General features: G+C 41.0%; 2 protein-coding genes across 7 annotated transcripts in view; one reads left to right on the forward strand and one right to left on the reverse strand.

Moving 5' to 3' along the window:
• Positions 1-6,443, forward strand: part of NINL (ninein like) — a 63,200-nt gene extending 56,757 nt beyond the window's left edge. For 2 of the 6 annotated variants that reach the window (XM_061625615.1, XM_061625614.1), the window contains 4 exons: positions 1,066-1,179; positions 3,712-3,924; positions 4,547-4,660; positions 5,649-6,443. In XM_061625615.1, coding sequence (XP_061481599.1) covers positions 1,066-1,179; positions 3,712-3,924; positions 4,547-4,660; positions 5,649-5,834 — 627 coding nt within the window. In that variant the 3' untranslated portion in view covers positions 5,835-6,443. The remainder of the gene's footprint in view (positions 1-1,065; positions 1,180-3,711; positions 3,925-4,546; positions 4,661-5,648) is intronic. The other 4 variants (XM_061625617.1, XM_061625618.1, XM_061625616.1 and 1 more) reach the window with 3 other exon arrangements.
• Positions 6,444-9,372: 2,929 nt separating this feature from the next.
• On the reverse strand, positions 9,373-20,393 carry GINS1 (GINS complex subunit 1). Its single transcript, XM_061626472.1, has 7 exons — positions 20,212-20,393; positions 16,716-16,780; positions 14,886-14,981; positions 13,981-14,071; positions 12,264-12,380; positions 11,781-11,855; positions 9,373-10,183 (listed from the first exon to the last, which is right to left on the reverse strand). Exons 1-7 carry the CDS (start codon positions 20,284-20,286, stop codon positions 10,115-10,117), a joined length of 588 nt encoding a protein of 195 aa, XP_061482456.1. The 5' UTR covers positions 20,287-20,393; the 3' UTR covers positions 9,373-10,114.
• Positions 20,394-22,042: the final 1,649 nt, after the last annotated feature.

Raw genomic sequence — 22,042 nt, forward strand, 5'->3', positions numbered from 1 at the left:
TATATTGTGCTAGCCTGGCAATATTCTGGCTAAGATTTCCAAAGCCTAATATGTGGAGCATAAATGTAGGGATGTGCTGCTTTTAACTACATCAGTGGGGAGCCTGAGTAGTGGTGGTGGTTATGGGTTGCCATGTTAATTTTTAAGTGGGTGAAAATTCTGCAGTGGGTTGTGTTAGCTTTATTATTCTACTAGAACTAAAATGTATGAAAGCTAAAATACACTAAAATGTCTATTTTATATTCTTTGTAAACAGCTTAGAAGTTTTATTTACAGTTAAGGAGGATACAACTTCTGTTAAATAAAATAACTAGAGCTGCTAAAGGGGTTTGTGTTGGGGGAAGAGTAGTATTTTCAATATGAGTTTTAACAGTAATTTTTCTTACATTCTCTTCCCGGAGCACCTTATTTAAATTGAAGCATGCCCAAGGCTATATATTGCTAGCCCACAATTAATGTTAAATATTTTCTGGTAGTGATAAAGTGAGAGTTGGATTGTCCACCATCAGTTCCAAAGACGGAGCCTATAAATATTGTGGTGTAATGAGGCTGACTAGTTTGCCAGATGAGTTTATTAAATCTCCTTTGTAATGGAATTTGGAGAGAACTTCATTCTAGGCATAATGGAGAGAGACTACAGCCATTGTGAAAAAATGTCACAAATAAGATTTTGCTTGCAGGGCTCGATATGAAATCAAGAGTACCTAAATATTTTGGGTCCAGGGGCACATCTGGAAATCTAAGATACTGTCACAGGCACCCTGAAAATACTCATTTCATAGAAGAAAAACTGGTGATGCTCAGAAAACCCTCCAAAGCACCTACAACCCCTGAAATAAAGACAAAAAGAAAAACCTGGCACCCCCTCCCTAAAACAGGCAATCCAACCAAAAAACCCCCCAACTCAAAACACCTGTCTTGACAGAGGGTCTTTGGCAGGTGCCAGGAGGGTGTGTGTCTGTTTCTATAGTGCTTACTGGTGCCGCATTTGGGGTGGGGGAGGTCAATTCCCAAAGATAGCTCTTTGCTACTGTCCTCCTTTCCTATCATTCCCTTTCTGAACAGAACAACCAGTCTCAGGAGTTGGAGGTTGAACTGGAACATTTGACCCAGGAGTGTCAGATGCTATGGCTAACGAAAGCACAACTGAGAGAAGAGGTGGAGGAAGGCCAGGTTTGGGTAGGCTGGTGCTGCTGTAGCTGAATGGGGGGGGTGCCTTTGGCTCACTGTGAAAACCACTGCCTTTTAGAAATTAGGGCATTGACCTTTCTAAGAGAAAATGGTAGTGAAGTGAAGCTCATGCCCTGTGGTGGGGCAGAGGAACTGAACTGAAGAGCCTTTTGATCTGGTCAAAGAAACATCCTACCTAAGAAGAAATCCAATCCCAATGTCATGGAGTTGAGGGAAGGGTAGCATTGGGGTGTGTGTGTGCGTAACATTATTGCTGTTTGTAACATTAAAGAAAAATAGGACTAGATGAATTATTTGGTGCTGGTTGTGCACTTCTTACTGTGCAAAATCAACAAGAAAAGAAAAGATTAATAAACTAAAAGGGAAGCTCCTACTTCTGTTCATTTGGTTTCCCTATATTTTGCAAGTAATATGCAAGCATCAATCTATGCATTGCAAGCAACACTGGCTTCTACATTCTTCAACAGAATTAGCAGTGGATTAGTACCACTTTATTTTTGTTCAAATTGATCAGAATAGAGAGAACATTTAAATGGACTGAGGAGTACTTTAGTTTTGTGTGCAACTGCTTGATAAGTTTCTTGTGGGGAACCCCTGGGGGTGGGATGCTGCCAGATACCACTGGGCCTCCTGGGTCCCTTCCCAGCCATCAGCTGTTCAGTGTGTGTGTGTGTGTGTGTGTGAGAGAGAGAGAGAGAGAGAGCTTTGCTGTGCAGATTTTTAGCTTCTTGCTCTGCAAGAAGCTCAAATCAGATGGAATTTTTTATTTAAAATTATTTCTAAACCACTTAATATTTTTAACATTTCTAAATGGTATACACATATCATATGGAAAGCAGGATTGGACCAAGATGAAGGAGGTATGAAAATTGGAGGGAGAAACATCAATAATTTAAGATATGCAGACGATACCATACTCTTAGCAGAAACCAGTAATGATTTGAAACGAATGCTGATGATAGTTAAAGAGGAAAGCACAAAAGCAGGACTACAGCTGAACATCAAAAAGACTAAAGGAATGACAACAGAAGATTTATGCAACTTTACAGTTGACAATGAGGACGTTGAACCTGTCGAGGATTATCAATACCTCGGCACAGTCATTAACCAAAATGGAGACAATAGTCAAGAAATCAGAAGAAGGCTAAGAATGGGGAGGGCAGCTGTGAGAGAACTAGAAAAGGTCTTCAAATGCAATGATGTATCACTGAACACCAAAGTCAGGATCTTTCAGACCATGGTATTCCCAATCTCTATGTATGGATGTGAAAGTTGGACAGTGAAAAAGGCGGATAAGAGAAAAATCAACTCATTTGAAATGTGGTGCTGGAGAAGAGCTTTGCGCATACCATAGACTGTGAAAAAGCCAAATAATTGGGTGTTAGAACAAATTAAACCAGAACTGTCACTAGAAGCTAAAATGATGAAACTGAGGTTATCATACTTTGGACACATCATGAGAAGACATGATTCACTAGAAAAGACAATAATGCTGGGAAAAACAGAAGGGAGTAGAAAAAGAGGAAGGCCAAACAAGAGATGGATTGATTCCTTAAAGGAAGCCACAGACCTGAACTTACAAGATCTGAACAGGGTGGTTCATGACAGATGCTTTTGGATGTCGCTGATTCATAGGGTCACCGTAAGTCGTAATCGACTTGAAGGCACATAACAGCAACAACAAATGGTATACACAGTACAAAACATAAAAACACTGAAATGATATAATAAAACAAAGCTAAAAACTCCATAAAGAAATGCCAGTGGAACAAGGTCTAACCTTGTGGATCAGAGAAAGTTTATGTTCTGCAAATATAAGGACATTCGAGGTTGCCAATGGGAACTGCCCCCTCTTCAATCTCCCAAAAAACTCCCAAACTATTCTATTCTGTTATCTTCAGGTAACATAAAATGTTCCTCCTCCCAATTTTCACCACCCCATATTGGCTTCTGGCAAAATTGGCTGGGGGGTGGTGGATTTTCAGAGATGAGATTCTTACCAAAGGTGATGGGAGCAACCGTGGCTGCTTCCCAGCAGCTGGCTGGCATCTGCCATTTTGATGTATCAGACATGTGCTCCTTGCAAATATGCAAAAAGCAGGCCCTGCATGTTGCAACGGTATGTGTGCATTTTCCCTGGAAGCAATTGCCTGTTGAAGTTTGAGGATTTATTGCAGTTCCGCTATGCATCAATCTTGCTTGCATTTATCTGGGATTGAGTTCTTTTTGCCTTTTGCAATCAAGACAGAAAAAGGAGGTTGAAGAGCAGTATTATTATTTTTTTACAAAGTTATGAAGAAAATGGGGGGCAAAACTTGAGTAGTTACTAAGAATTAAATATGCTTCAGTTTCTATGGAAAATAGCTTCGTGTGGCGATTTGGCCCTAGGCACTACTAGAATGCTGCCCCTGAAAGCTTTCCACAGGGATGATTTGGCAGTCGGCCCAAGAAAGGTTACCCACTCCTGGTCTACAGCATAGTGACTTTTGGTGATGATTTTTATTTTCTCCTGCATTATAGTTACTGGAAGCCAACACAAGCTTGAGCATGGCAGAGTCTCGACATTCACAGGAGCTGCAACAGTTAAGGGGCCAGGCAGACCATTCCGTACCTAAGGACTGCCTGGCTGAGCTAGAAAAGAGATTGGCAGAAGAACAGAAAATGGTTAGGCAGTTACAAGGAGACCTCAGCTTCCAGGCCGAGCAGATGAGATGGCAGCTGGCCATATATCAGGTAGAAAGGATCTTTCCCCCCCCCACACAAACACAAAGGGGCCTAAGACACACACAGTATGTGTACATGTGTGGTTATTCATACTCTGCTGCCTGAGACAGGCACTTTTAAACATGAACTCTCATACAGTCTTTATTTTTATTGTCTTTATTTCAAGAGTTGATATACCGCTAAGCTCCATGTTCTGTGACTTGAATAAACTATACAAGCCTCCTTTTCCTAGTAGCGTAGAAGCATTGGATGCAGTCCAGTATCTGAGGCAAAATACTGTTCTGGGTGCTGGGAGTTATATCCTAGTGAAAAGCGGACTATAATTCCAAGTAAAGAAGTAAAGTAAAAGACTGATTGTGCAGACAGCACTAATATACATCTAGGATATTTTGTGGATGATGTCTGTCATACTATTATACAAGAATCAGTGCAATCCACTTCTAGATTTGCACATAACAAGTTTTAGGCTTCTTGTGCTGTCATAAACAACTTGGGGTGTTTCTTCTGAATTCATACTAAATCAAAAGAAAGCATGATCTTAGAGGCAATATTTGGACTTCCCAAGAGTAGCTATTTCTCATAACTGTTGTGATGTCACTGCTGCTCTGACTTTTGCCCCTTCTCTCTGCAGGAAGAGCATGAGAATTCACAAAGACTAATGGAGGAAAAAGTGGGAGAACTGGAGATGAATTTGAAGAATGTACAAATAATGCTTCAGGAAAAGGTGGCTCAACTCAAGGAGCAGGTCAGTGCAAGAGCGGGCTCATTATTGTGAGAGGAATGGGTCCATGATTTGTTTGCAGTGTAAATCTTTTGTGAATGGAGAAACAGATGATTTGCCTGGAAAATGATAATTGTCCTAAAACAGTTATGTCCTGAATCCAGCCATTTAGAATTGACTGCTTTTCATAGACATTGTGTCTGAGTTTCGTAGGTGTTACTTTGTCCTCTCCCTTCCACTATTAAGTGTTGTACACTCTGGGTGAACTGCCCGCTCCTTGGCTCACAGCCAACACAGACAAAAACATGTATGTGCAACATCCAAGGCTCTCCACTGTGTGGTCCCGCCAGTTCTTGCACTTCTGGGTACATTATGTATGAAGGAAAAAAAGAGCAGCTACCCCCTCTCCTCTACAGGTTGGTTCTATAGGACACTGTGCTATTCACTCTAGGTACAAGTTGCCTGTGTACATTAATCTACAGCCCTTCTATGGTGGCTCTAAACCCTGCTTGGATCTGTGAAGTAGCAGCCAATCTAGCAGTTTGCACACTGATCCTATGGCCTTAATTCTTCCATGGTGAAAGCGTGAAGGGATGGGAAGTGTGTCTACAAGGATTTACTCCTTGTTTTACAAAGGAGGATTGATGAAAAGGAATTATTTTAGACAAGTCATATATTTCATTTATCAGTGTAGTATCGTTAGGTAATGTCAAACAGATTACTGTTATGGGGCAGTGTTTGAAGAACTATCATTTTAATTAAATGAGAAATGATTGTCCCTCTAGATTATAATCCAGTGACATTAGATGGGCATAGGTTAGTCATTCCCAATTTAAATCTGTTGCTAAAACTTAAACCATAAGACCATATAGCATCTGTTTACTTCCTAATTAATGTTTGTGTATGCATACAAGAGAGGTATAGTCATTTGTGAAATTGCTACTCTTTCACTAGAACAGCATTTCTATAACTGAATGGTGATGAACAAAGTGCTATTCATTTTGCTTTACAGTTAGAAAAAAATACCAAGGCTAATCTACTGCTGAAAGACCTGTATGTGGAAAATGCACAGCTGATGAAAACTCTGCAGGTTACAGAAGAGAGGCAGAAGACCACAGCCAACAGGAACTTAATCTTGGAAGAGAAAATATCATCTTTGAACAAATTAGTTAGAGAAATCACTTTGGCATCTCAGTGAAATCTGCTTCTCAGTTATGTTGGCTTCAAACTGGAAATGGTAATCTGAGGTAGAAACAATACTCCATGCAGTGGCCAACTTTGCTTGTACATTTCAGATTTTGACCAAATAAATTAGATGCACTTCAATGACAGGACTCAAAGTACATGATATCCAAGGGATCCTCCATCTATTTCATGTAGGGAAAACATTAGTGCTACTTGGGTAGTGCCCCTGAACCAGAAGACAGCATAACCAGCAGGGGAAAAGTACTCTCAGGGAGAAGTTTGAAGATGGATATGCAACCTACTAAAAAATAAAATACCCTCTCCCTATTTTTCCAATGGAAAAGCTAAAGCTTTTAGTGCCTTGTGATCATTTTTACAGATGCAGACTCTTCTGCTCTTGTTCTGCCTTAGGAGTGGATATTGTGATTACAATATTCTTACATTCCCATCCATTTGTCTGCACACTGGCTTGTATTGTGTATATATGTACAGTTTTATTTTATACAAGAATATTTACTCCTTCAGTCATGTTGTATATCATTTGGATAGATCTGTAAATGAAAAAACCAACCCTGCTGTATTTTGTTTTGCTCTGGGTAAACAACCTTTTTAAATTAAATAATATTTATACTGCTTGTGCACTCACTGGATTTTTTTCCTCTATGCAAATGGCTCTAGCAGACATATCTCTGTCCATCAGGTCCTGATAGGGGCAAAAATATCTAAACTGGAGCCCAGCTGGATGAGGGGAAAGACATGGCTAAGACAACCTGTTGCATTTAAGCCTGCCATAGTAAAACTAAGGAAGATGCTATGGCCAGAGATGACATACAGGATGAGAGGGCAGCCAAATTCTGGGGCTGCTTCTACTCTTCACCAGCCAGCGGGTCTGGGGCTAGAAGTGTGCGATTTATTTATAAAAGTAGTTGTAGGATGTCCTTTTTGCAAAACATTAGGGCATGTACAGCAACATAATGACATTTAAAAACAATACAAAATATGTTAAAAGGTTTTTTCAATAGCCATTTCAAACAGTTGCATAGGCCTATCAACACAGCCTCTGCAGCAGTCTTGATGCTCTATCCACATCTACTGTAGTCCCCAATGAGGTGTCCAGTGCAACGCTGCTGCTACTTCTTGGGAACTGTTTCAGTTGATGCAGCCTGATGACGTAGACAAGGTGCTTGCAATGATGTGGCCAGCAACATGTCCTCTCAACCCTTGCCCTTCTTGGCTTATTAAAGCTTGCCGAGGGGGTTTGACAGAGTGGATGAGGGTGTGGTCAACACATCATTGTGAGAGGGAGTGGTTCTAGTCACCCTGAAAGAGGTGGTGATCTGACTGCTCCTGAAAAAGCCCGCGCTGGATCCATTGGTAACAATTACTGACTGGTCGGAAATACCCCCTTTTTAGGCAAGGTGATTGAGAGGGTTGTGGCGCAGCAATTGCAAGTACTCTTGGATGAAACAGATTATCTTGACCCATCCCTGTCTGGGTTCAGGCCTGGTTATGGGTCTGAATTGGCGTTGGTCATCCTGATGAATGTCCTTTATCGGGAGGACAGGGGGATCTCACAGCAGCTTTTTATACCATTGATACCATGGGCCAACTTTGTGAGATGGGTAACGGAGGCACTGTGATTCCAATCCTATCTCCAGGGATATTTTCAGAGAACTGCATTGGGTGATTGTCTTTCGGGCCCCTGGCAGTTGTGCTGTAGGGTGCCACAGGGTACCAGCTTGCCCCCTTGCTGGTTTAACATCTTTATGAAACCCTTGGGAGTGGTCATCAGCCCTGGACTGCTGCCTGGACTCAGTGGTGGGCTGGATGAGGACCAATAAACTGAGTCTGAATCCCAGCAAGACGGAGGCACTATGGGTTGGTGGTTCCTGAGTTCAGATAATTGGTCAGTTGCCTGCTTTGGATGGGGTCCTACTCCCTCTGACAGAGCAGGTCCATAGTCTGTGGGTGCTCCTAGATCCATCTTTGTTGCTAGAGGCCCAGGTGACCTCCGTGGCTAGGAGTGCCTTTTACCAGCTTCGGCTGGTAAGAAGCTGTGGCCATTTCTGGACCAGGATAGCCAGACCACTGTTGTCCATGCCCTGGTAACCTCCAGGCCCCTCCCTTCTGGTATGTATATCCCCCAGCCAAGGATCAGGCCTTTGGTAAAACAAATAAGTATTTATTAAATATCAGAAATAACAAGATTAGTTTTAGAATGTTTCACAAGTGTATGGCTTCATCTATTCCTGTTTTGTACTTGACTTATTATTAATCAGAACTCCAACTCCCTCTTTCTCCACTCCTGACCTCCACCCTCAAACACCTTTCTCCACACTCCCAACATCCATCCTCAAACACCTTTCTCTACACTCCCAACATCCACCCAGATTCAACTGTCATTCTTCCATTTATACTCCCAGCCATTCAAACGCTCAGCCAATCATCCAGCATTCTACTGCTCATGTACTCCCCCCTCCTCTTTCACTCCACTTACTATATGTCTTCTATATAAACAGCACTTACCATATTTACACTATAAGCAAGAACATCACAGGCTGCCCTTGAAGCTAGTGCAAAATGCAGCAGCAAGACTACTCACTGGAGCAGGGTATCGCCACCATGTCACCCCACTGCTGAAATAATTGCACTGGCTGCCCATTTGCTACCGGGCCAAGTTCAAGGTTTTAGTTTTGGTGTACAAAGCCCAATACAGCTTGGGACCATGATACCTGAAAGACTGTCTTATTCCTTATATACCCAGTTTATCACTGCGCTCTGCAGGTGAGGGCCTCCTGCAGATACCATCTTATCACGAGGTCCATTCTGCACAATATAGGAAATGGCCCTTTAGTGTAGCAGCACCTATCCTGTGGAACTCCCTCCCCTTAAATATTAGACAGATGCCATCTCTGTTACCTTTTCGGCACCTGTTGAAGACCTTCCTCTTTCAACAAGCCTTTTAAGTTGAGACCTTATCCCAGTGTGCCTGTGTTGGAATTGCTTTTTAATGTTTTTTTAAACCATTTTTTTAAAGATGTCTTGAAAGCTTCTTAAAAAAATGTTTTTAAAGTTTTGTTTTAATGTATTTTAAAGTCTGTTCTTATGATGTTTTAAAGTGTTTTTAGTGCTTTTGTTTGCCGGCCTGGGCTCCTTCTGGGAGGAAGGGCAGACTATAAATCAAATAAAAAAATAAAAGTCTCCAAGAGATGTCTGAAAGTCAGAAGCAAGGATGGCTGCCAAATTTCTGCCAGAAATGTTGCATAGCATGGACCTGCAACACTAAATGCCCAACCTCTGGCTGAGGCCAGTCAGACTACTATGGGGGTCAACTAACAGTGCTCCTCCAGATGATCTCAGTGATCGGGCTTGGATATAAGGGTTTATGTGGTCCTTAAGATATTCAGGTTTTGTGCACAAGCTCAGGGATAGATTCTTGAGTCTCTTGAGTTTGATAGATTCTATTAGAGTCCATCACATACAACCCAAATGCAGGTGAAATAATTTCTGAAAGCTTTTTGGTTTTTTACATATAAAATTGGAGATAAATGTTTACATATATAATATAGTTTTAATAAGGTACAATCTGGCTAATTAAAGCAAAAGTATTCTAATGACAACTTTTCATTCAACTCTTGTACTACATATGCTTTGATCGCTATTCTATTACAAGTATCTCCCTACTCATATATCAGGACCCAATGCTCCAGTCCTGTCATCTTGCAATAATAGCTTGATCTTCAAGATAAAATTTAAACTCTCTACAAACCTCATAACATAAAGTAGCAGGTATTGGGTTAGATTTAAACTGTGTGCTACACTATCAGAACAAACTGTAGCTCAAGAACTGTTTTAAGCCCTCAATTTACAAAGGAAGGTATATGCTTCTGTTTAAGGGAAACAGCTTCTACCAGCAACTTGCTAATATTAGGAGCTTGCATGAAATATTTTTTCAACCACAAAATCCACAGAGGCCATAGTATCTTATGGTGGATTTCTTAACATTCAGCAACACAATGCCATCTGGCAAAAACATGTCCAGAAATAAAGGCAGGACTTGAAAAAACTATGAACATAAAAGAAAATCCACTTGTTTCAGGATAGCAATCTTCTAAAATGGTTAGCCATATATTCTCCTTTTTCCTCTTCATGAAGTACTCATGCAGTTCTCACAACAGCGACTTTAAGTCTTTTTTCCCCAAAGACAACATTGTGGGATGTTTTATACTTACCCCTATTTTAAAATGTGCTAAAATATTTAGTTTTTAGATACTTAGTCTTGTGAACAGCAAGTTAAGAAAGGACATGCTCCAAAATACCCTGTCTGATTAACTGCTCACATTTCCAGCGTGGTAAAAAATGCTGAGAAGAAAAAAAAATGCAAAGTTGAGGCAGACCTTTATGCTCTTTCATCATCCCATTTACAAACCACCAAGAGTTTCAAAGTCTGACTTCACAACAACTTAAAATGGTCTAGATTAATATCCTGTAGACTAGCTTCCTCCCTACCACACTTTCCTGCAATATCCCTATATATTCTGCATGTAGCTATAGCATCATTCACAGGTATTCTTTTATATTGAAAACTCCCATGGTCTTGCATTGAATTTCAGCATCACAACTCTTTCAGTTCTGCATGACATTATGTAAGAATAATTAAAAGCAACTCGCAGCCCAATCCTATGTATGTTTAATCACAAGTGAATCTTGGTGAATTCAATGGGACTTATCCCCAGGTACGTATATTTAGGATTAGCATCTGATCAGATTAGGCTGACCAGATGTGAAGGAGAACAGGGCTCCTGTATATTTAAAACAGTTGTGGGGAGGGGTTTGGCAAGTGTAACATGGCATGTAAGAGACAGATGCCAAACTACCAAAATGTCCTTCCCCTTTTTTTCTTTTACACAAAAGTACACCAGCCCTGGTCTTCTTCTTTATGGCGGTTAAGGTAGTAACTCCCAATTCTATCTGTACTATCTGTCTGCAAATGGGGTCCCTATAATGGACAGAATAGTAAAGGTTATTTGTAACTAAGACAACATGCTGAAATGCTTCAGAATCTTTCCACATATAAAGCACTAAAATGGTTCCAGGTTTTTCCTTCAAGAAAATGGATATAATGACATTAAAAAAGTTTAAAATGGTAAGCATAAAGAGAATGTGGAAGAACCACAGCATATATTTTGCATACAGAAGGTTGTAGGCAGGCTAAGCAGCACGGAAAGGCTGCTGCTAATGGCCCAGCACCATCAGCTTGCTCCTGCCTCTTTCTTCCCAACCAGTTTCTCCATCAGCACTGCTGCTTCCTCCTCTTCCCTTTCTTTGCTGCATGCAAGGAGATTCCCCTCATCTATCAACCACCAGGCTTTTATAAGGCAGAGGGGCAGAAGGAGGAGGAGGATGTATTGCCTTCAAGTCGATTCCGACTTATGGCGACCCTATGAATAGGGTTTTCATGGTAAGCGGTATTCAGAAGGGGTTTACCATTGCCTCCCTCTGAGGCTGAGAGGCAGTGACTGGCCCAAGGTCACCCAGTGAGCTTCAAGGCTGTGTGGGGATTCGAATCCTGGTCTCCCAGGTCGCAGTCCAACACCTTAACCACTACACCACACTGGCTCTCAGAGGGGCAGGAGGAGGTGAGAAAAGTTGGGGCTGCCTGTTGCACATTGCAACAGAGAATATCAACGCTGAGGGCCTGTGCAAACCTGGAGCTAGCTCTGGTTCGATCCCTAGGCTGTCCAAATAAAAGGAGCCAGTAGCGGGTGATAAGAACCTCTGCATAAGTCCATGGAGAGCTACTGCATCAGAGTAAATAGTAGGCTAAATGTACCCGACCCAATAAAGGGCAACTCCCTATATCCGTAACTGCCAGAAGCAGAGGGAAGCCATTTCCATATAGTTCCAACAGAGTATCCAACTGGAGTACTTGCTCTGTTTGCTGGCTTGTCATACGTACCTGACTATTTTTCTTCAACAGAATTGTTGTGCCATCATCAATCTCAAATTCTCCATAGTCTTTTAAACATCGAACCTGAAGAATGAATGAAGAGGTATCAAAGTAAAAGTAATGTCAGATAAGCCTGTATTAAGGAAATAAGTAGCTATATATGCCACATTAATTGTTTGTGTGAGATGGTAAGGACTTTAAGCATAAATGGATTCATACTTCCTATATATGAACATATCAGTAAGTTGTTCTTTCAGCTTTTCATTATCCTGTTAACCAAAGTTTATATTCTGAAGTCTGCGATAATAGAAGGCAACAATCCTATGAAAAATGAAACACAAACTCTTAAAGAGTATGTAGATTTCCCCCCAAGTAAACTGCTTCCTAGTTGAAACAAGGAATGCGTAGACTTTAATACCTACTAATGCCAATGCCAATTAACTGTGATCCCACTTCTAAATAAAGCATTCCATAGTTCTAAATTCCACTTACTTCTATGTACAAGCTTTTGGGGGGTTTAATGTCCTGTGTAAGGTCCAACCCATCTCCTCCTCCTAACGATCTCATATAGGTAGCCAAAGACTTTTTATACTGGTTGAACCACACCACCTGGAAATGTAAGACATTTTCTTAATGAACCCTGAAATACTATTTTCAAACTAAAAACTAAAGGCGCTGGGGGAAATATTAGGCAGGTGCCTTCATTGTACTGTTTGACATCTGTTAAAATCTTTTTCATTTAGGCAAGCCTACCCAGATGTGTAAGTAGATGTTTTTAAAATTGTTGATTTTAATCTATATTTTTATAATTTTATTTTGTCTGCTGGTTTTTAAAGTCTGTTGATTTTATTGGTATTTTCTGATGAACATTTTATTTTTTGTAAACTTGGTTAGAGTTTTAACTGGTATATAAATCTTGTTAAATAAAATAAATAAATGGCCACAACCTGCTTAATCAGGAGTAAAAACTCTAGTATTCTGGGATACAAGTGTCCTACAGCAGTGACTTTCAACCTTACCACCTTTAGTGAACCCTTTCCTCTTTAACTCCTGCTGAGCCTCTGTGCATTGTAGAAGATTCTGGGGCACAGGCTGATTTCAAATGATACATTGGTTAGACCTGTTGGGCTTCACCATCGCTTCATGTGAACTTATAATGAGCCCTAAACAACAACCAATGCCCCCTGCAATTCCATATCGTACAGGAATATTTTTTTTAAATAAACTTGATTTCTTCTCATAAGAAAGGTTGATAGTGGTGGGCAGCTGTCATATTATATTAAGGGAAGCTTCCTTGCCATTACTATTCTTCTACATGAAAAACCCTTTAAAAGCTTCCAAGGAACAATACGGTTGTTAGGAACACACTTTGAAGCCACTGGACTACCAAAATGTGAACAAAAAAAATGTATGATGCAGATGGAATTACTATTTCAGAAAATGCACACGGTATAGCCCTGCTGGGGCCATGCCCTTTCAGAATATAGAGGGAAAGCATTCAGACATGTAGTCACTTCACTTGCATGCTGAAATCCTAAGTTGCCTGTACTATGTGCCTTTTCCAAACATGTACCGTGGCTGTTTTGTATGAAGAGTCGTGATGACTGAGTTGTAAAATATACGATTATAGAGCAAGCTAAGACAATGTGCTCCAGCCAATTTATATTCCTCTATTCCAAACTTATTTGCTGGTAACACTAGTGTCTGTGACTGTTTGCAGCCGCTACTTGTCAGAATGAAGAAAACTCATTTCAATATTGTTCATTAGAACTCCACAAGAAATAAATACATTTATTGGATACATTTTGCAAAGATGTATGGGTTAAAGCTGAGAACATTAAAGCATCCCATTCTTCAGTTTGATAATGGAAATATCTAGTTCTTCCTTTTTGGCAATAAGTGCAACACAAGCAGACTAGAGTTAATATCTGACTGGGAGTGGGCTCTGCAAGCTCTCAGGCCGATCTTTCCAGCCCTGCTATACAAGATCCATTCTTGCTATCTAAGGTATAGATAGCATGCAAATAGGTGCTCTACCACTGTGCTAAGGCTTAAGTTAAATTGCCACAAATGTCTGTAAGTGTGTATGACATGGCTAGGTTACTCAACACTTATGAATAATATTCTCTATTCTGTACTCTCTATACATTCCTTTATTTTGAAAGTGTTGATTATCTTTTCAACCTATATGTATAACAAATTTACTTACTTCATCAGCTGACATGTGAAATCGGACAGCATTTGGCAACACACTACCATATTCCCACCTAAGAGCCCGGATGCGAAGTAAGCGGTCATACCTGAGAAAACAAACATGGGAGCATAACAGAAGTATTCATAATCAGAAGCAGATGTCATTTAATCTCCTTGTAAATACTGAATTGTTCATAATATTTTATTATAATCTGATTACTCTTGAACTAATTCTGCAAAAAGCCATTATTTATTTATTTCATTTCCACCCCGCCTTTCTTTTCATGATAGAAACCCAAGGCGGCTTACATATGGCTCCCAGGCAGTCTCCCATCCAGGCACTGACCAGACCTGACCCTGGAGCTGGCCTTATGTGCCTTCAGACCATAGCCTGAGACCATTAGTAAGAGTTGCTTCTGTCTGAAGCGCTTACAACAGCCCCTGACTTGGAAATATAGGGCCACAGACTGGTAGCTCTTGGACTGTTCAATCTGCTCCTACATGTCACAAAAGTATCACTACCGGATGCACAGCAGCCAGACAATGTAATATCTAAATCCCAGATAAACCTAGGCTTGCTGGTGCTAAGGTGCGTTAGTGCAGCACAGCTGAATTGTGCATTAGGCTGTTACATGTGTGCATGGGCACATAATCACTTCAGTGATAAGCTATAAAGATGCAGCAAAGCAGGTCAAAGCATATGCTTTCATTAATGAAAAGTATGTTTCTTCATAAGGGATGATTAGCCTGGTTATGTGAATAAACCCAAGCACTCACGACTCCTGTGCAGGTCCAGTGACCCTGGGAAATCCCTCTGAACTCTATCAGTCCCAGAAGTATGATTCTGAAATACTTGAGAATGATTTCTGAAATGTGTTTGGTCTCATTTCTCTAGTCACAGATAACCATCAAGAAACTTACAGGTATGCAATAATACATCGTCGATTTCTCAGCAGACAGCAGTGGCGAAACTTGATTGTTGGAATCAGCTCACTGTGTCCTGATTTAGCTTCATTTCTGATAATAGAAGGACAAGCTTGAAATCAAATACATGTGCCTTGAAATCAAATACATATTGTGGTTAGGTAGACCATCTTATTTAGTGTGAATAAGTCAGCCCATCAAACTGATGACTTCATTGAAATGGACTGCCTTCAAGTTGATCCCAACTTATGGTGACCCTGTGAATAGCGTTTTTATGGTAAGCGGCCCAAGGTCACCCAGTGAGCTTCATGGCTATGTGGGGATTTGAACCCTGGTCTCCCAGGTCATAACTACTACACCACACTGGCTCTCTATGACTTTATTAGTAGTTGTTTATTTTACTTTGTGTATGCTGCTTTTCTACAACACTGTGTCTAAAGTCACTAACAACAAATCAAATGAACAATAATTTAAAAACTACACACAACAATTACAAATGATCATATTGATAAGTAATTACAGCATTACAAACTTTATCCTGCACAGAGATCCCCTTCCCTTCCAGTTTCTTTGAACTGCAAAGTACTTGGAAAGGGAGATCTTTGTGCTGGGTATGACCTTCACCCCTTTCCAACATGCAGAGAATGGGAGAGTTTGTTCATTCCAGCTGTAAGTCCAATGCAAACTGAAACTCATCCAAATCCTCTGGGACACACAATAGTTTTGGAGGAGTCATTTCTAACAGGCTTTCAAGAAGGAAAGAAGCTAAGTTGCTCTCTCTTTCTCAAACAGCTGGGGAAAAAAGGAAAAGGGGTCTTCTCTCACCTCAGTCTGGGGCTCAGGGAAAGCAGAAACAGATTCAAGTGATCTCACGATTCCTGCCTTTCTCTAAAGCGCAGTGCAAAGTAAGTAACAGAGAAAGACCTTACTTTATGGCGCAGCAGTGTGTAGGTCCCATCATACCATACGTACATTGTGTTGTGACTAGCCATTTGCAAAGTGAGAGGGCAACTTCACCCTTCCCCTAAATGTTTGGCGTGTGTCAGAGGATGCAGGGGAAGGAAATAGTTTATATAAGCAGACACATAAACCAAGCAAAAATCTGTTGACAGCCTGGTTTCTTGACACACCAGTTACATGGAAAACTCTGTAAATTCTCCCTTGTGTTGGGATCAAATATACAGTTGGGCTATGCTGTGGCCATTTGAAATTATAACTGCAGTGCTTCTGACTGGTTGAGAATCACACAATTTGTACCCGAAACAGACTTTTCCCTTAAAGAAAATGCACTGATATTGCTGACATATGGGCTCTTGGAATTCATTTTATCAAAGTGTTATTAAAACTATTTCATGCAGCAAGTAATTTTAAAATTAAACTCATTAGGCGATTTCCTATTTTCTGTTTAATTTCTTGTTTGACAAATTCTGTTCAAGCTGTTTTCTCAAAATAAATGTTTTCAGAATTACTAGTTTTACCCAAACTATTCTTATAGAACTAGCTAGCCAACAAGTCTTTTAATTCTGAAGTTTTATTTATGGGTTTTGGATAGGGAAGAGTAGAAAAACAAATTAAGGCATTAAAACACCTATACAAAAGAGAAGGGCAGGGAATAACCCAGACCACAGCTACTGGAGACTTTCTTTAACAAAATACTGAGAACTTATTTTAAGGATGCTCAGACTTTCCTGGTAGCTATACTTAGGAAATTTGTTTTCACAATATTAAAAAAGTGCTTTTATTTTTCACTTCTTAATTTTATTTTTTAATCTTACTTCATGCAGATAATTTTTTCCCTTTGTTTCTTATTGAAAGTACCTTACTTACACATCAGTCTGGTTATGTTCATACAATGCTTTCATCTCCTCAAGTACTTGTCTGATCCTATCCTCCTGCAACATGAAAAGCACAAATTCATCAGGCATTTTGAATTATTATTCTAACTAATTAAAACAAAAACAATAAATAAAAATGCAAGCTTTTTTCCTATCAAAAAGTGGAAGTAGGCCATCAATCACCTAAACAGAAATCTTTAAATACAATTCAGTTCACACAAGAAGATCTGCACACATATGGTGATTTCAGTAAGCATATCATTAGCTGGATTATTTATTTTAAACATTTAAAAATAGGAACCACAGGCTAGGTCTACACTCAAATACACATTCTGATTTATATTTTAGTTTAAATCTCCATTCTTTTGAAATTTTCCACTACAGTATCTAGAATTTATTGCTGTCAACATTCTGAAGCTTTCCCCTCTGTTTCTTCTTTTCCTTTTGAGCTGGTTGGTAAAACAATGACTAGAGTAACAAGAGTTCAATGGCGTGATTCAATGAGATTGCAAGCCTCATGGAATATACTCTGCAGGTAGGGCCATGTGCATCCAGTTCAACTGAGATGTACCTGAATACTGATTTTCAGGTATGGTAGTCCTTTAAGTTTTCTTTGTAACTTTCCTCAACTTTCTTGAAATAGTTTGTGTATGGAGCGAGAAATGCCAGATGTTGAAGCTGGATTTAGAAAGGGAAGTGGTACCAGACATTATGAATATTATGCATCACACAATAGTTACACCATGGAAATTATTATTATTCTGTAGCTTTCTGATTTATCATTAAATTGAGACCTTATAAATTGAAATCCGCCCACTATTTACAGAGATATTCATGATTTGGGAATTTTGATGATAGTCATCTTGATGATGTCATCAAAACTATACACCACATACCACAGAGTCACACCATGGAAATTATGTACTTATAGGTAGTTTCTGATCAAATAAAACCAAATGCACATTCTTTTCACTAATTCTGCCACACCACATGATTTTTCTACATATGCTCCTGGACTAGTAACTGGAAAGGCTTTGGATCCTACAGATCTTTAACTGGCCCAGCTCCACCCTCTCCCCACCTCATGGTGGTGGTGGTGTTACACTGGCTATTGCTGCCAGAGATACCACTGGAAGTAGTTTCCACCTGCACTTTCAGCAGACACAGTGGGAATCTCTGTGCTGGCATAGCCTCCCCACTGGTGGAAATCTCTGCTGCATCCTAAAAACAGCAGACTGAAGGTTATGATTGCTCTGCTCTTATGTCAAAAACTTATAATGAAATAACTGATCAACACCTTCCCCACCTTCAAGACACACAATGCATCCATAATGCTCATAAATCCCATTATGCTCCATCTAGAGCCTTTTTAGTAAAAGCAACCACCATCAAATTTTATACAAGGATACCAATCTTTGTCCATACAGTGGAAGATGTAGTACCCACAGTAGAACAAAACAGTTCATTTTATTGTGCAGTCAGGTACTCCCAAAACCTCTTATGCGTTACATAATGGAAAGTGGATTTGACAGCCCTGCTACTTAACCATTAAGCCGGCTGCCTCTTCCCACACTCCATCCTAAGTCTGGTACCAATGTAGCCTACTGAGATTAAAAAGCTTTCCATCTATTCGATATGTGATTTCCACGCAAGTGGGAAGTTTCACCTCAACAAGGTGTAGAATCATGGCGATGAAAGTAGTAAATAAGGTCAGAGGAATGACACATCCCTGTTTTGACGCCTGACCCCACTTTGAATGGATCACTTTGAGATCCATTGTTATCCAAAATTGTCGCCGTCATGTTGTCGTGGAGGAGCAAAAAGTAAGGTAATTACAACCTCTGTCATAGAACTTCAATATGCCGATGAATAATGTAGTCTCCGCACATTCAGAGGAAGATCTTCAAACTATCCTAAATGTCTTTGCAGAAGCATATGAAAAGCTTGGCCTCTCGCTTAACATAAAAAAAACCAAAGTGCTTCATCAGCAACTGCGAACCAATCCCTCTGTAGCACCATCAATCCAGCTTAATGGTGTGACACTGGAGAATGTTGATCGCTTTTCTTATCTTGGCAGCCATCTCTCTGTAAAAGCTGACATCGACGCTGAAATTCAGCATCGTCTGAGCTCTGCGAGTGCCGCATTCTCCCGAATGAAGCATAGAGTGTTCAAGGATCAGGATATTCGCAGGGAGACCAAAATGCTTATTTACAAAGCCATTGTACTACCGACCTTACTGTATGCCTGTGAAACATGGACCATCTATAAACGCCACTCCCAGCTTCTTGAAAGATTCCACCAATGCTGCCTCCGGAAAATTCTGCAAATTACTTGGGAAGATAGGCGGACTAATCTTGGCATATTGGAAGAAGCAAAGATCACCAGTGTTGAAACAATGATCCTCCAACATCAACTTCACTGGACTGGCCATGTGGTTCGAATACCTGATCACCATCTTCCAAAGCAGCTACTTTACTCCCAACTTAGGGATGGAAAACGGAATATCGGTGGACAGCAAAAGAAGTTTAAAGATGTTCTCAAAGCTAATCTAAAAAAATGTAACATGAGCATCGAGAACTGGGAAGTCTTGGCCCATGAGCGTCCCAATTGGAGGTCGGCCATTATCAAAGGTGCTATGGACTTTGAAGAAGCACGAGTATAGGGCGAAAGGGACAAACGAGCTAAGCGGAAGGCACGTCAAGCAAATCCTCATCGTGACCATCTTCCATCTGGAAACCTATGTCCTCACTGTGGGAGGCTGTGTGGATCCAGAATTGGCCTCCACAGTCACTTATGGACCCACTGTTAAAGACCTTACCCTAGAAGACAATCTTACTCAGCCATGAGTGATCGCCAATGAATGAACCAAGGCAGACTTTATGGCTTTAACATCAGGCCAGCCCCCCCCCTTCCCATGCTGACAAAGAATTCTGGAGAACGAGAAACCTTGTTCACTCTTTCCTGAAGCTTTGGCTAGCCTAATAAAGGCATGGCATAGTAACACAGGAGATGCCTTATGCCAAGTCAGACCATTGGTCCACCTAGCTCAGAGCTGTCTACACCACCAGCACCAGCAGCTCTCCAGGGTTTTTTCAGGCTGGAGTCTCTCACCGCCCTACCTGGAGATGCCATTGGGGACTGAATGCGTGCAAGGCAGATGCCCCTTCCCCAAAGAGCTGTGGCCCCGCAGCGCAGCCTTAAGGGTCCCACTGAGAGGCAAACCCTACTGAACCCGATGGGCCTTACTCCCAACCGGTGGAGTTAGGATTACAGCCCTATTCTGGATTTTGGGACGGCAAGCGAGCACTCTCTGGGCCCAAGCCTGACTCAGGAGGCACCAACGGACGCGCCTCGGTCCGTCACAGACAGACGACCCCACTCCGTTTGGCCGCGCGTTTCTCTCACAAAAGTCCCCTCAGGCCGGGCGACTTGACCCAGAGAGCGGCCTTCGGAGACCTGAGGAAAAGTAAGCACACCAAAAGCTCACATTGAAAGAAGGAAGCTGCCCGTCGCTGGAGCGGTGGAGTTCCCGAATGAGCTCGATGGCTTTCTCACAGAACATGGTGGCCTGAAAGAGTAGATCTCGTCGGACAACAGCGGCCAAAGCTAACCGGCCTTTCTTTTTGGCGCGCGCGCGAGCAAAACACACGCCTCCAAATCCTCTCGGCCAATAGGAAGACAAGGGGGGAAAGGGGAGGAGGAAGGAAGGAAAGACCCGCCCCCAAGAATGCCTCTGTACAGAAAAAGGGAAGGAACAAACTTAACTCTGTATTGCAGCTGTTTCTTAAGGCATCGGTACGACAAAATATACATTTGCAGCATTTCCTTTTCCCACCGCACCCCACCCTCACTGAATCCTGGAAACTGTTAGCTTATTAAGGTTGCTGATAATAATAGCTCTGTAAGGGGTAAATTACAGTTCCCAAGAGTTTTGTTTTTTTTAGGGAGTGGGTGGGAAATGTGTTTTAAATGTATGGTATGCCTGTATTGACCAGGGGGTTGGGCTCGATGGCCTTACAGGCCCCTTCCAACTCTACTATTTTATGTTATGTATGCGTTGGGGCAGGCAGTATTTGGAAAACACAGGATTGGATTCGCAAGGTACCTGGGGTCGAAGCACTACCGATTTACCTGGGAGAAACAGCACTGACATCAATGGAATTTACTTCTGGGTAGAGAGTTATATTGCACTGTTAGGGATTTACTGGCATGATAAGAGATCGATGGGGCGAGGATGACATCACTCCATATTTCATGACTACCCTCAGTCGCAACTGAATGTGTGAAACATTTCCATTGGAAAACACTGGTTTCCACTTTCCCCCTGTGGCACCTTTCCACACATTTCATGCGTGTAGCTCAGTATTTTTTCCTTTTCTTCTTTTAATTATCACCTTGCAAAACAGTCTACTAATTCTGGGATATATAGATACAGGAATACTATCCATGCCATTAATCTGATGAAGTAGGCTCTTCTACAAAAGTTCATGCCACAATACTGTATATTTGGGTACCAGAAAATGAATGGTTGTGTTTACAGTGAAGAGAGAATACTCCTCTGGAATTTAAATTTGTGGGTGGATTATGGCCTGTGTCCCATAATAAATTTGTTAGCCACAAGATTATTTTTTAATTTTTGTGGTTCTGTAATCTGCTTTAATAGCAGATACACATGTTTATTTATTTATTTATTGCATTTATATACCGCCTGAAGCTCTCTGGGCAGTTTACAACAATTAAACATGTTGACCAGGCAGGAAGCAAAAAAGCACCTACGCACTGCTATTGCTTAAACAGCAGCATCTGATGAAATGGTCTCTAGTCCAAAAAAACTTATGCTGTAGTACAGTGGTTCCCAAACTCTTTTCTCCATGGAACACTTGAAAACTGCTTGATGGTCTTGGTGGACCACTTAATAATTTTTCTGTTTCAGCAATTCTAATGAGCTGTGCTAGATGCTGCATGATTTTTAATTGTATTTTATTGCTTATTTTATTTCTTATATTGTATTTTACTGCATTACAATTGCTGTAATACAATTACATTCCACAGAATTCAAATTGTAATACAATAACCTATATGAATATTTAATGCAGACATGCTGCAGACCACCGGAATGATGCTTGCAGACCACTGGGGGTCCACAGACCACAGTTTGGAAACCCCTGCTGTAATACATTTGTTTGTCTTTAAGGTGCTACAGCAGGGGCTAGGGTTGCCAGGTTAAGGGCCTGAGACTGATCCTGTATCTTTAGGAGAAGAGAAAGTCAGCCAGGTGCAGGTGTTCTTGTAGCACTGGAATGGGAAAAACCACAAGG

This window comes from Rhineura floridana, chromosome 4, assembly GCF_030035675.1.
Source record: "Rhineura floridana isolate rRhiFlo1 chromosome 4, rRhiFlo1.hap2, whole genome shotgun sequence".
Classification (NCBI taxonomy): Eukaryota; Metazoa; Chordata; class Lepidosauria; order Squamata; family Rhineuridae; genus Rhineura; species Rhineura floridana.

Excerpts from the sequence above, each read along its gene's own strand:
- GINS1 (XM_061626472.1), bottom strand. The coding sequence starts at position 20,286 with ATGTTCTGTGAGAAAGCCATCGAGCTCATTCGGGAACTCCACCGCTCC. Across the intron at positions 14,072-14,885 it reads CGATGTATTATTGCATACCT|GTATGACCGCTTACTTCGCA; the intron begins GTAAGTTTCTTG and ends TTGTTTTCTCAG. Across the intron at positions 10,184-11,780 it reads TGTTGAAGAAAAATAGTCAG|CATTTTTTACCACGCTGGAA; the intron begins GTACGTATGACA and ends TTTTCTTCTCAG.